Source organism: Pan troglodytes, chromosome 18 (genome assembly GCF_028858775.2).
Source record: "Pan troglodytes isolate AG18354 chromosome 18, NHGRI_mPanTro3-v2.0_pri, whole genome shotgun sequence".
Lineage (NCBI taxonomy): Eukaryota > Metazoa > Chordata > Mammalia > Primates > Hominidae > Pan > Pan troglodytes.
In genome coordinates, this window is record NC_072416.2 from 87,907,198 (window position 1) to 87,917,966 (window position 10,769).

Genomic DNA, 10,769 nt, shown 5'->3' on the forward strand with positions numbered 1-10,769 from the left:
TGGTTTCACCAGCGTTTAATGTGCTCTGATGTTGACCGTCCCTCTGAGTGTTCTGGGGAGGAGGGGGGTGGGGCGGAGGGTCAGGAAAGCAGGCTCAGCTTCCAGGGTCAGGGAGTTGTGGGCCCAGAGGGGCTGTCACAGTGGATGCACCCTGCCCCCTCCCTCGCCAGACCCGAGGTTAGGGCAGAGGCACCTCCTCGCCAGCCTGTGGGCTGCACCCACAGGGAATGGAGGGGAGGGGCACCATTACCACTTGACCCACCAAGACCCCGCCGCCTGGGTGGGCTGTCCACAGGCCCTTCCGCCCAGCAGCAGTGACGCTCAGGGCCTTCCCAGCTGTCAGCCACTGCCCGTTCCTGCGCCTCTCGTGCACCTCCACATCTGGTTTGAGGTCAGGTCATTTCCTGTCTGGGGGCCCAGCTGCTGTGACACCCAAGGGGAGGGCCGAGGTCCCCGAAGCCAGGTCAGCCGTGCACCCGGCAGAGCCCCGCAGATTGGCCCCAGCAGAGCTTGGGGTGGGGGGAGCTCGGTGTCACCAACAGGCCCTTGAGGACACTCGTGTGGAGAATCCCTGGGACACATGGAGGACCCCCAAGTCCTGAGCCCCGTACTCCGTACTGCAGGGAGCAGGCCAGGAGCCACGGGCCTTGGGGCACAGGGTCCTTCTCAGGGACAGGTTCAGGCACTGGCTGGAACAGGCTGGACCCCTCTACCCAGCACATGTGGGCATGCGTCTGGGTTCCGAGGGTGGGGAAATGTGGAAAGGCTCCTGCTGGCCGGCTTAGGCCTGCTGCCCTTGGAGCCTTCCATATACAGAGAGTCCCACCTCCAGCAGGGGTTGGCCTGGACTCTCCAACCCCCTGCTGTGCCCAGGACTCCCCCAGGGACAAGGCAGCCAGAGGCGCAGACCCCTCCCCAGCAAAGAGAAGCACCACGGGAGCTGTCTCCCAAGAGCCCTTGACCTGGGGCCCAGCTAGCCTACGGCCGGGCCCCGGGGCTGTTGTAGAGCAGAGTGTCCATCTGTGCACGCTGTAGCCACAAGCGCCGCTGGGCGTCGCCAAGCAGCACACGCAGCGAGTGGCCTGGACGGCAAGCGGGCAGGGCTGCACAGTGGGCAGCATGCAGCTGGCGACAGGTGTCGCAGCAGAGGGTGGGCAGGGCACCAGGGGACAGGCAGCTGTGTGCCTGGTAGCCTGGGGGCTCAGAGACAGACCTATAGGCTGAGGCTGGTACCCCCTCTGCCCGAATACGCCTCGGGCTGGCCGCTGCAGAGCTTTCAGGGGTGGCCAGGTCCCCAGGCCTACTCAGCTCACGGCGCAGAGAGAGGAAGGAGAAGGCGGAAGGTTCAGGTTCCAGCCCCTCCTCCAAGGCCCCATATGGTGGGCTGCTGGCCTGCGGCAGCTCCTCAACTGGGGGCTCCCAGGCCCGGCCCCCAGTGCCCCACAGTTTGGCACTCTGCTCCCAGAGTGGTGGCCTGTAGGCCAGCTCTGCCGAGGGCGAGTCAGGGCCTGGTGACGGCTCCCCATACAGGCTGGCGTCCTCCGACCCCTCGTCTTCCTGCAGGTCCCGGTATAAGTCCAGCGGGGCCCTGTAAGCAGCAGGGGAGCCTCGGGGGGGCAGGGGTGGCGGCTCCTCATCCTGGGCCAGCCGCTGCTGCAGCCAGGCCACACAGGAGGCCACGTCCCCGCTGGCACGCCGTGCCTGCAGCAGCTCCTCAGCTGGCAGCACACTGGTGCCCAGCTGGGCCAGCACCTCACCCAGGATCTCACACTCCAGCCGGAGGGCGAAGCAGCCCAGGGCCACCTGCACCAGCTGGCAGGCGGGGGGCAGGGCGGTCACCATGAGCCGATGGCTGTCTCTGCGCACGTAGCCCATCTTCTGGAAGCTCTTCAGGAGGAGGTCGTCTGAGAGCACGCCTTTCAGCACGTGCACGTAGCCCCCGGAGAAGGTCTGCAAGGGAGCGGCCAGGTCAGTGGCTGCGCACCCTCCCATAGGCCAGACCCTAGGGTACAGTGGGTCCGGGATCTGTTGGCTCAGGCCTTGGCAGCTTCTGATGCTCAGACCCAACCCCAGAGCCTAGGCTTAGCCAGCTTGGGCCAGGCCCAAACATGATAATTTCTTTTTTTTTTTTTTTTTTTTTTTTTTGGAGACAGAGTCTTGCTCTGTCATCCAGGCTGGAGTGCAGTGGCTCCATCTCAGCTCACTGCAGCCTCTGCCTCCCAGGTTCAAGCAGTTCCCCTGCCTCAGCCTCCCGAGTAGCTGCGACTACAGGCGCCCACCACCACACCCGGCTAATTTTCATATTTTTAGTAGAGACAGGGTTTCACCATGTTGGCCATGCTGGTCTCAAACTCCTGACCTCAAGTGATCCACCTGCCTTGAGCTCCCAAAGTGCTGGGATTACAAGCGTGAGCCACTGTGCCCGGCCTAGAATTTTTTTTTTTTTTTTCTTTTTTGAGACAGAGTCTCGCTCTGTCGGGAGTGCAGTGGCACGATCTCGGCTCACTACAACCTCCTCCTCCTCCCAGGTTCAAGCGATCTTCCTGCCTCAGCCTCCTGAGTAGCTGGGATTACAGGTGCGCACCACCACGCCCCACTAATTTTTGTATATTTAGTAGAGACGGGGTTTCACCATGTTGACCAGGAAGGTCTTGATCTCTTGACCTCATGATCCACCCACCTTGGCCTCCCAAAGTGCTGGGATTACAGGTGTGAGCCACCGCACCTGGCCGAATTTCTTAAATTTAATGGAAAAAACAACTAATACATTAACCTAGCTCACAAATCAGAACAAAATAAAGAGCCCCTGTACTGAGAAATTCCACTGTCTTCTGTCCCACCGCTGCCTTCACCCCTGGAGATGGCCTCATCTAATTAGTTTTGAATGTACTTGCCCAGGTGTTTGTTTTGCAAACCCAAATACAGATTTCGTTTGCTCCTCCTATGAGGTAGTCCCCCCTTTTTTTTCACCTCTTTGTAAGGTCTCTAACCAAAGCTAGACAGGTAGCCTCTTAAACGTGTTGTTCTGAACTTTGTTTTTTTCCATTACAGTCTTGCAGACAAGGACGGAAGCTGTAACGTTCATTCCTCCTGCTGTGTAGTATTCCACCATGGGGGTGACACGTCTGTTTTCAGCGCTCTCCAGAGGCTGTCCATGCACTGGGCTGACAGCCGTGGGACGGTAGAAGGGTGAGTGCTCTTTTTTTTTTTTTTGAGACAGAGTCTCACTCTGTCACCAGGATGGAGTGCAGTGGCTCGATCTCTGCTCACTACAACCTCCACCTCCCAGGTTCAAGTGATTCTCCTCCCTCAGCCTCCTGAGTAGCTGGGATTACAGGCGCGCATCACCACGCCCGGCTAATTTTTGTATTTTTTTAATAGAGACGGGGTTTCACCATGTTGGTTAGGCTGGTGTCAATCTCCTGACCTCGTGATCTGCCCACCTCGGCCTCCCAAAGAGCTGGGATTACAGGCGTGAGTCACCGCGCCCGGCCTGGGTGAGTGCTTTCTGGCCTACACTTAGGTGAAGAACTAAAGGAGCTCAGGACAATCACTGCGAGCATCTCCTGACTCTCAAATTCCCTAACTCCGGGACTCCTAGCATCTAATGCCTGGACACGGCCCACGTGTGGAGCGCCCAGTGCCTGCAGCACTGAGCTCGGGGCTTCGATTCATTCCTCTGGCTCCATGAACTGGACTGTTCCCGTGTCGCTGTCTCAGAGGAGGAAAGGGGCTGACAGAGATTAGCTAATTTGGCCAAGTCCTCGCGGCCAGGAGGCAGCAGAACTAGGTCCAAACCAGGGCTGTCCGGCACTGAAGCCGGTTATTCCCCCGCCCCGCCCCCTGGGAGGCCTCAAGGGCGGGCCTGTCCGTCCTCTCTCATGAATGAAAGTCCTGGCGCCTCCGACCAGCAGGTGTCCCCGGGGAGCCGCGGAGAGACTGCCGCTGCCATGGCAACCGGCGGAGGCGTAGCTCGCCCACGTGCCCAGTGACGTCATCGGCTTCCTACTCTTCCGAATTAGCTCAGAGCTCCCGGCGGCCCTGCCCCCTCCTGCCGCCAGGAGCTCACCTGGAGAGGCCAGGCCAGCCCTGGGCACAGCCTCCCGCCCCAGGCCGTGGAGTTCACTAGGTCTGAGCCCAGCCCTGAGACTTCACAGGGATGCACCCATCTGCAGTCCTCCCAGCCTCGGCGGCCTCCTCTGCAAATGGGATTGGCCCATAACCTGGAGGACTTAGGATGACCATGGGAACTCAAGTCCCTTCTGTGCCCCCGTCCTAAGATTTCCATGGCAACTGGGGCCGCGAGGCCTCTTAGGGAAGACACTGACGCAAGCTCTCAGGGCAGGACCCCGTAGGCAGCACCCAAGCCTGCCCTCGCCCACCCCATGTTCTCAGCCCTAGGAGTGGGTGCCCCCACACGCCCACGACCCCTCAGCGCTCGGAGCCTTGAGAAGCCCACCAGGCACTGAGGACACTTGAAGCCCCTCTCTCTCGAAAGGCGTGGTCCCCCATGGTCGACGGCCCCGCGACCCGCAGGCCAGGACGAGGGGCGCGCTCCTTCTGGCCTGGCGCCTACCTTGATGGTGGTGAACTCCTTCCTCCAGGGCAGCAGGTACAGGTGCACCGCGGCGAGCTCCAGAAGCTCGAAGGCGCGAGCCAGGCCGCGTAGCGCCGGCGCCAGGTCGGCGCGGCCCCACAGCCCGTCGGTGAGCAGAGCCAGCGCGTCGTCCTGCAGCGCCCCGTGCAGGTCGAAGTCCTCCACCAGGATCTGCCAGAGCACCGCGCGCAGCGAGGGGTCCCCGCACACGCCCGCGCGGCCCCGTCGCAGCTCGCGCTCCAAGCACTGGCGGTAGTCCTCGGACAGCGAGCTGCTGCCCATCCTGCGGCGGACGGGGGCCGGGGGGGTCAGGGACCTAAGGCCGCGCCCAGCCAGCCGCGCTCTCCCCGAACCCTCACCCAGCGTCCCCAGGACCCCTCGAGCCTGGAGACCCCGCCCCCAGCGGCTGGGCGCCCCCGGTATCTTCAGCGCCCCCTACCCTGGAGACCTCGGCCCCATCAGCTGCCCGCCCACCCAGCGATCCAGGCCCCTCCAGTTGAGCGCCCCCGCACCTCCAGCCCCTCCCTCCAGCCTGGGTACCTCGGCCTTCCAGGGGCGCCCCCGGTTATCGACCGCACCCTTCTCTAGAGACGCGCTTCCGCCCGCTGAGCCCTCTCCCGACCAGAGCCCCTTCGCCCGGCAGATGGAGCTGCGGATCCCGCGGGTGACGGCGCTACCTGTCTGTCCCCAGCGGTCTCCGGCCGCCGCCGATCAGTTCGGGCCTCCCCGCGCGCCGCGCGCTTCCGCCGGGAGTCGGCTCCGCCCGGGGTCCGCGGCCGTGACGCTGGGGGCAGGGCGGGGCTTGGCGCAGGCCCCGCCTCCGAATAATTTAGGAGGGGCGGGGCCTGGTGAAAGGGGAGGAGGAGGTGTCAGCCCTGCCGAGCCCCTGCGCGAAGCACCCCGAGAGCCTCCTGTCACCGCGTCGCCCGTCTCCTCGCGGGACCGGTATCGTTCACGACGCCGCTGGGCCGAGGGCTGCGGGCTCATGGCAGGCGCTCAGTGAACGTTGTGCCTGGGCCGCTCCTCCCCACGAGACAGGGACCCAGCCCCAGGCGACCCGGCCGCGGGGAAGCAGGTGCACGGGCTCGTCCCCTGTGGGGGTGGGGCCACCGGCATTACCTGGCGGGGATTGGCTGGATCCTGGGAAGAGCCTTTCCTGCAGGGCGGGGCCACCTGCATTACCTGGCGGGGATTGGCCGGATCCGGGGGCGGGCCTCCCCTGTGGGGCGGGGCCATCCCCTTGAGGGAGGGGCCCGCGGCACGGAAGGTGGGCGGAAGGACAAGCCTTTCAGCCTCGTCTGAAACAGCAGCCTCAGGTGGATGCGGGGACCTCAGATTCTGTTTATGCTGGCTCCGCTTCCTGGCCTCCTGCACTTGCCGTCTGCAGCCCTTGAGAGCATCGTCTGGGCGGGTCTCTGAGGCAGGGCGAAGCCGCCCCCTCTCTAGGCTAAAAGCTGACCTGGGCTTTGGATCCACCCAAGCTAAATCTGGGCCACGACTTCCCGGGGACGTTTTCTTCGCTCGGGTTCCTCTGTTCTGTGCTACAGCCACTTTCTCGCATTGCCCAGAAGTAGAGGAGGATGAGGGAGACCCTTGGAGGTCCCAGCCGAAACCCACCCCTACCCCACACCCCCGCTTTGGGCAGGCTTTGCTACTTCACGTCTGTGTCCCTCATCTCTCCAGGCCACCAAAACCAAGGCCCAAGTTTGTTGAAACTTTCCCTGGGCCTGGGCGGTGAGGTCCCCCCTTTTTCTTAGAATTTTTACCTGGCAGTTCCCTGCTGGCATCTTAGAAATAGTGATCATGACCGGGTGCGGTGGCTCACGCCTGTAATCCCAGCACTTTGAGAGGCCGAGGCGGGCGGATCACCTGAAGTCAGGAGTTCAAGACCAGCCTGGCCAACATGGTGAAACCCCGTCTCTATTAAAAATACGAAAATTAGCCGGGCGTGGTGGCACATGTCTGTAAGCCCAGCTACTTGGGAGGCTGAGGCAGGAGAATTACTTGAACCTGGGAGGCAGAGGTTGCGGTTGCAGTGAGCTAAGATCGTGCCACTGCACTCCAGCCTGGGTGACAGAGCGAGAATGTCTGGAAAAAAAAAATCGTGATGCAGTCGGTGGATCTCCCTGAGTTATCTAGGTGGCCACCTCTGAACAGGGAGCTCTTTTACTTACTGTTTACTGAACCCAGTAAACAGTGCCCAGTGCCACCATGGGTCCACACCAGTCCTCAGGACAGCTAACTTCGTAAGTCTCATCTTTATTCTTCTTCTGATGCGGAGGAGGGTGGAGGTAACTGTTCTGCCTTTGTCCTCACTGAATTTGGCAACACCAGTCCATCCATCCAGCAGTGGGCCTAGCTCTCCTCCCATAGGCCTGGGTGGGTTTTTGCACCTGCCTCAACCCATGGAATAGAACTGATGTGGAATGAATTCCAAGGCTAAATCATAAACATGCCATACCCTGGCCTTGTCTTGAGATCCTTGGCCTCTGACATGGTTTGGTTCTGTGTCCACACCCAAAATCTCATCTTGAATTGTAATCCCACAGGTCTGGAGCAGGACCAGGTGGAGACAATTAAATCTTGGGGACAGCTTCCTCCATGCTGTTCTTGTGATGGTGAATTCCACGAGATCCGATGGTTTTATAAGGGGTTCTCCCCTTTGCTCAGTGCTCATTCTCACTCCTGTCGCCCTGTGAGGAGATGCCTTCTGCCATGATTGTGAGTTTGCTGAGGTCTTCCCCAGCCATGCGGAACTGTGAGTCAATTAAACCTCTTTTCTTTATAAATTATCCAGCCTCAGGCAGCTATTTACAGCAGCATGGGGACGGACTAACACACCCTCAGAACCCAGCCACTAGAGTGAGAAGGCCACGGCCGTGTGCAGAGGTTTTGGCCTGCACCTTCCACCTGCGACTCACATTCACCTGCAGCCTATTCTTGGGACTTTTTTGGAAATAGTTTTTCCAGACAAAAATCAAGATAAGATGAGTTTGTTCTGGGCCGGGCGCAGTGGCCCAGCACTCTGGAAGGCTGAGGCAGGTGGATCACGAAGTCAGGAGATCGAGACCATCCTGGCTAACACACTGAAACCCCATCTCTACTAAAAAATACAAAAAATTAGCTGGGCGTGGTGGCGGGCATCTGTAGTCCCAGCTACTCGGGAGGCTGAGGCAGGAGAATGGCGTCAACCCGGGAGGCGGAGCTTGCAGTGAGCCGGGATCGCGCCACTGCACTCCAGCCTGGGCCACAGAGCAAGACTCTATCTCAAAAAAAAAAAAAAAAAAAAAAAAAAGGATGAGGTTGTTCTGGGTTGGCATGGGCCCTCAATCCAGTATGACTGCTGTCCTTATGAGGAGAGAGAAACTTAGATATGAACGCACAGGAGAGAAGACCGCTTAAAGACGGAGGCAGAGTGGAACGAGGGTGCCGTGAGCGAAGGTAACACAGCTGTGTTAGAGCCACCAGAAACTGGAGGCAAACAGAATTCTACCCTAAAGCCTCCAGAGGGAGTCAGCCCTGCTGACAGCTTGATTTTGACTTCAGGCCTGCAAGATGGTGAGAGAGCATTTCTGTTGCTGTAAGCCCCCCATTTTGCGGTCGTTTTGGCAGCCCCTGGAAACACATCCAGTCCTCACATAGTCGTTCCGACAGCCCTGAATGAGGTCCCAGCCGACAGCTGGCACCAACCATAGACAGCAGACAGCTCTTCGGATGAATCCAACCCCTGGTCATTGGGTTACCACCTAGAAACAGCCTCCCATGATGCTGAGGAGCCACCTGGCTGATTTTTGTCCTTTTTGTATTTTCAGCAGAGACAGGGCTTCACTATGTTGGCCAGGCTGGTCTCAAACTCCTGACCTCAGGTGATCCACCTACCTGGGCCTCCCACAGTGCTGGGATTACAGGCGTGAGCCACGGTGCCCAGCCTAATTTTTAACTTTTTAGTAGAGAGGAGGGCCTTACTATGTTGCCCAGGCTGGTCTCAAACTCCTGGGCTCAAGTGATCCCCCCGCCTCAGCCTCCCGAAGTGCTGGGATTCCAGGTGTGAACCACCATGCCTGGCGTCTTGTGTATTTAAGCCCGTGAGTTGGGGTAGTTTGTTATGCAGCGGTGGCTACGTGGGCTGTACACATTCACGGCTCCCTCCCTTCCCGCCCGGGGATGGACACTCCATGAGCTGCCGTGTGGATTCTCCGTCCTTCCCTGCCCTCCCGGGACAGACACTCCATTGCCTCCACTGCATATACATCCTCTAAAACCGGCAGCAGCCTTGCCAGGTCAGAGGTTCCGTCCACACTTACCTGGACTCCAGGACTGCACCTGGTCCTCTGGGGCCACTGCTGTGTCCACCCCACAGTGTGCGTGAGCTCCCTCCCCTTCCTGTACTCAGCATCGTCCAGCTTCCTCATCTTCTCCGGTCCAATGGATATAAGGTTACATCTTGTTTACTTTTCATTTGATTTTTGTTATGATTTGGACACTGCTTATGCAGAATAGTTTTTATTTTTATTTTTTTTTAGATGGAGTCTCGCTCTTTGCTCAGGCTGGAGTACAATGGCGTGATCTCGGCTCACTGCAGCCTCTGCCTCTCAGGTTCAAACAATTCTCCGGCCTCAGCCTCCTGAGTAACTGGGACTACTGCCACCACGCTCAGCTAATTTATGTATTTTTAGTAGAGACGGGGTTTTGCCATGTTGGCCGGGCTGGTCTCGAACTCCTGACCTCAAAAGAGCCGTCTGCCTCGGCCTCCCAAACCGCTGGGGTTACAGGCGTGAGCCATTAGTTTTTATTTTATTTTTATTTTTTGAGACGGAGTTTCTCTCTGTCGCCCAGGCTGGAGAGCAGTGGCACGATCTCAGCTCACTGCAACCTCTGCCTCTCAGGTTCACGCCATTCTCCCGCCTCAGCCTCCTGAGTAGCTGGGACTACAGGTGCGGGCCACCATGCCCGGCTGATTTTTTGTATTTTTAGTAGAGACGGGGTTTCACCCTGTTAGCCAGGATGGTCTCGATCTCCTGACCTCGTGATCTGCCCACCTTGACCTCCCAAAGTGCTGGGATTACAGGCGTGAGCCACCGCGCCCGGCCATTTGTAGGATTTCTAAAAGGAAGCTGCTATTATTCATTCCTGTCTTATGGGGGAGCTGCAGGCTCAGAGAGGGCAAAGCTGCACAGCAAACAGCAGCACTTGAACATGTCTGCCGGGTCTCAGCGCCAGGGATACAGCTGAGCCAGGACGTTCCCGGCCCCCACAGTGTGCAGGCTGCAGGTGTGGCCCCGATGCCAAGCCAGCAGGGGCTTCCACGCCAGGATTTGTTCAAGACACAGCTCATCTCCACCATTCTATGAAGCGGACTTTAAAATCCCATCTTCTAGACACCAACCCTGAGGCCGGAGCAGCCCAAGCTCCAAGGCACCATGGCCAGCTGGGGTTCGTATCGAGGGCTGGGGAAGATGCTCCAGCTCTGCCCCACCCAGAGAGACACTTCTTCTGTCTCCCTATGGGGTCCTTGGCGGGTAAACCAGCCCCTGCTGAGGGTGCAAGCACAGAGCATCCCACCGAGGTCCACAGCTACTGCTTTTAAGACTGTTTCCCTGAGGACAGCAACACTGCCCCATAGCCAGCTCCTGGTAGCATCTAGGGTTGGGACCTCCCACCCCACCAGCCCTGCCACCTGCCTCCTCATGGCATCTCAAGCTGCCAGGGGTGCCTTTCTTGCAGAAGAGCCCTCCATCCTGATCTGCCCACACCGCCCTGGCAGATGCTGTCCACGCCCGGCAGCCTTCTGTGCACCTCAGAGCATGTGTGTGTCGCCATGCACAGAACGATGATTCCTGAGACCCTCGGGTGACTGCTCTGGGCTCAGGTCCCCAGTGATGACCTGGACCCCAGCCTCACCCCACCCTTCCCACCCACTGATGCCCTGCAGAGCTCTCCTGTCCAAGAGGGTGAAGCCCACACCTGCCTGGCCAGGCACAGCCCCAAGAGGACCCTGCTTCTATGCAGAGGGTCTCGGAGGCTGGCAGATGTTCAAGAGGTTGGGCCAGGCTTGGTCTGGGGCTGGGCTGTGGCTCCTCCCCCACATCCTCAGCGGCCTCTGCCATGGGCAGCAGGGGTGGTTGTGCTGCCTGGCCAGTGGGGTGGGGATTGAGGGAGCCACACGGCGAAG

The 10,769-nt window shown here is 59.5% G+C and overlaps 1 protein-coding gene and 1 long non-coding RNA gene across 3 annotated transcripts; one reads left to right on the plus strand and one right to left on the minus strand.

The window, feature by feature from the left end:
• Positions 1 to 5,656, minus strand: SPATA2L (spermatogenesis associated 2 like). Of its 2 annotated transcripts, none has more exons than XM_001142351.8 (3): positions 5,275 to 5,656; positions 4,577 to 4,880; positions 1 to 1,950 (listed from the first exon to the last, which is right to left on the minus strand). In XM_001142351.8, exons 2-3 carry the CDS (start codon positions 4,877 to 4,879, stop codon positions 979 to 981), a joined length of 1,275 nt encoding a protein of 424 aa, XP_001142351.3. In that variant the 5' UTR covers position 4,880; positions 5,275 to 5,656; the 3' UTR covers positions 1 to 978. The 2 variants fall into 2 exon arrangements, with proteins under 2 accessions (XP_001142351.3, XP_001142436.2); XM_001142436.7 differs by having other exon boundaries at positions 5,138 to 5,362.
• On the plus strand, positions 1,858 to 3,906 carry LOC134808779 (uncharacterized). Its single transcript, XR_010152517.1, has 4 exons — positions 1,858 to 1,968; positions 2,529 to 2,576; positions 3,052 to 3,189; positions 3,382 to 3,906. It is a non-coding gene; the product is annotated as an uncharacterized LOC134808779 (long non-coding RNA).
• Positions 5,657 to 10,769: the final 5,113 nt, after the last annotated feature.

What these genes read in the sequence shown, in the direction of transcription:
- SPATA2L (XM_001142351.8), bottom strand. Translation starts at nt 4,879, where the DNA reads ATGGGCAGCAGCTCGCTGTCCGAGGACTACCGCCAGTGCTTGGAGCGC. An exon ending in AGGAGTTCACCACCATCAAG is followed by an intron (nt 1,951 to 4,576) that starts GTAGGCGCCAGG and finishes GCTCCCTTGCAG; the next exon opens with ACCTTCTCCGGGGGCTACGT.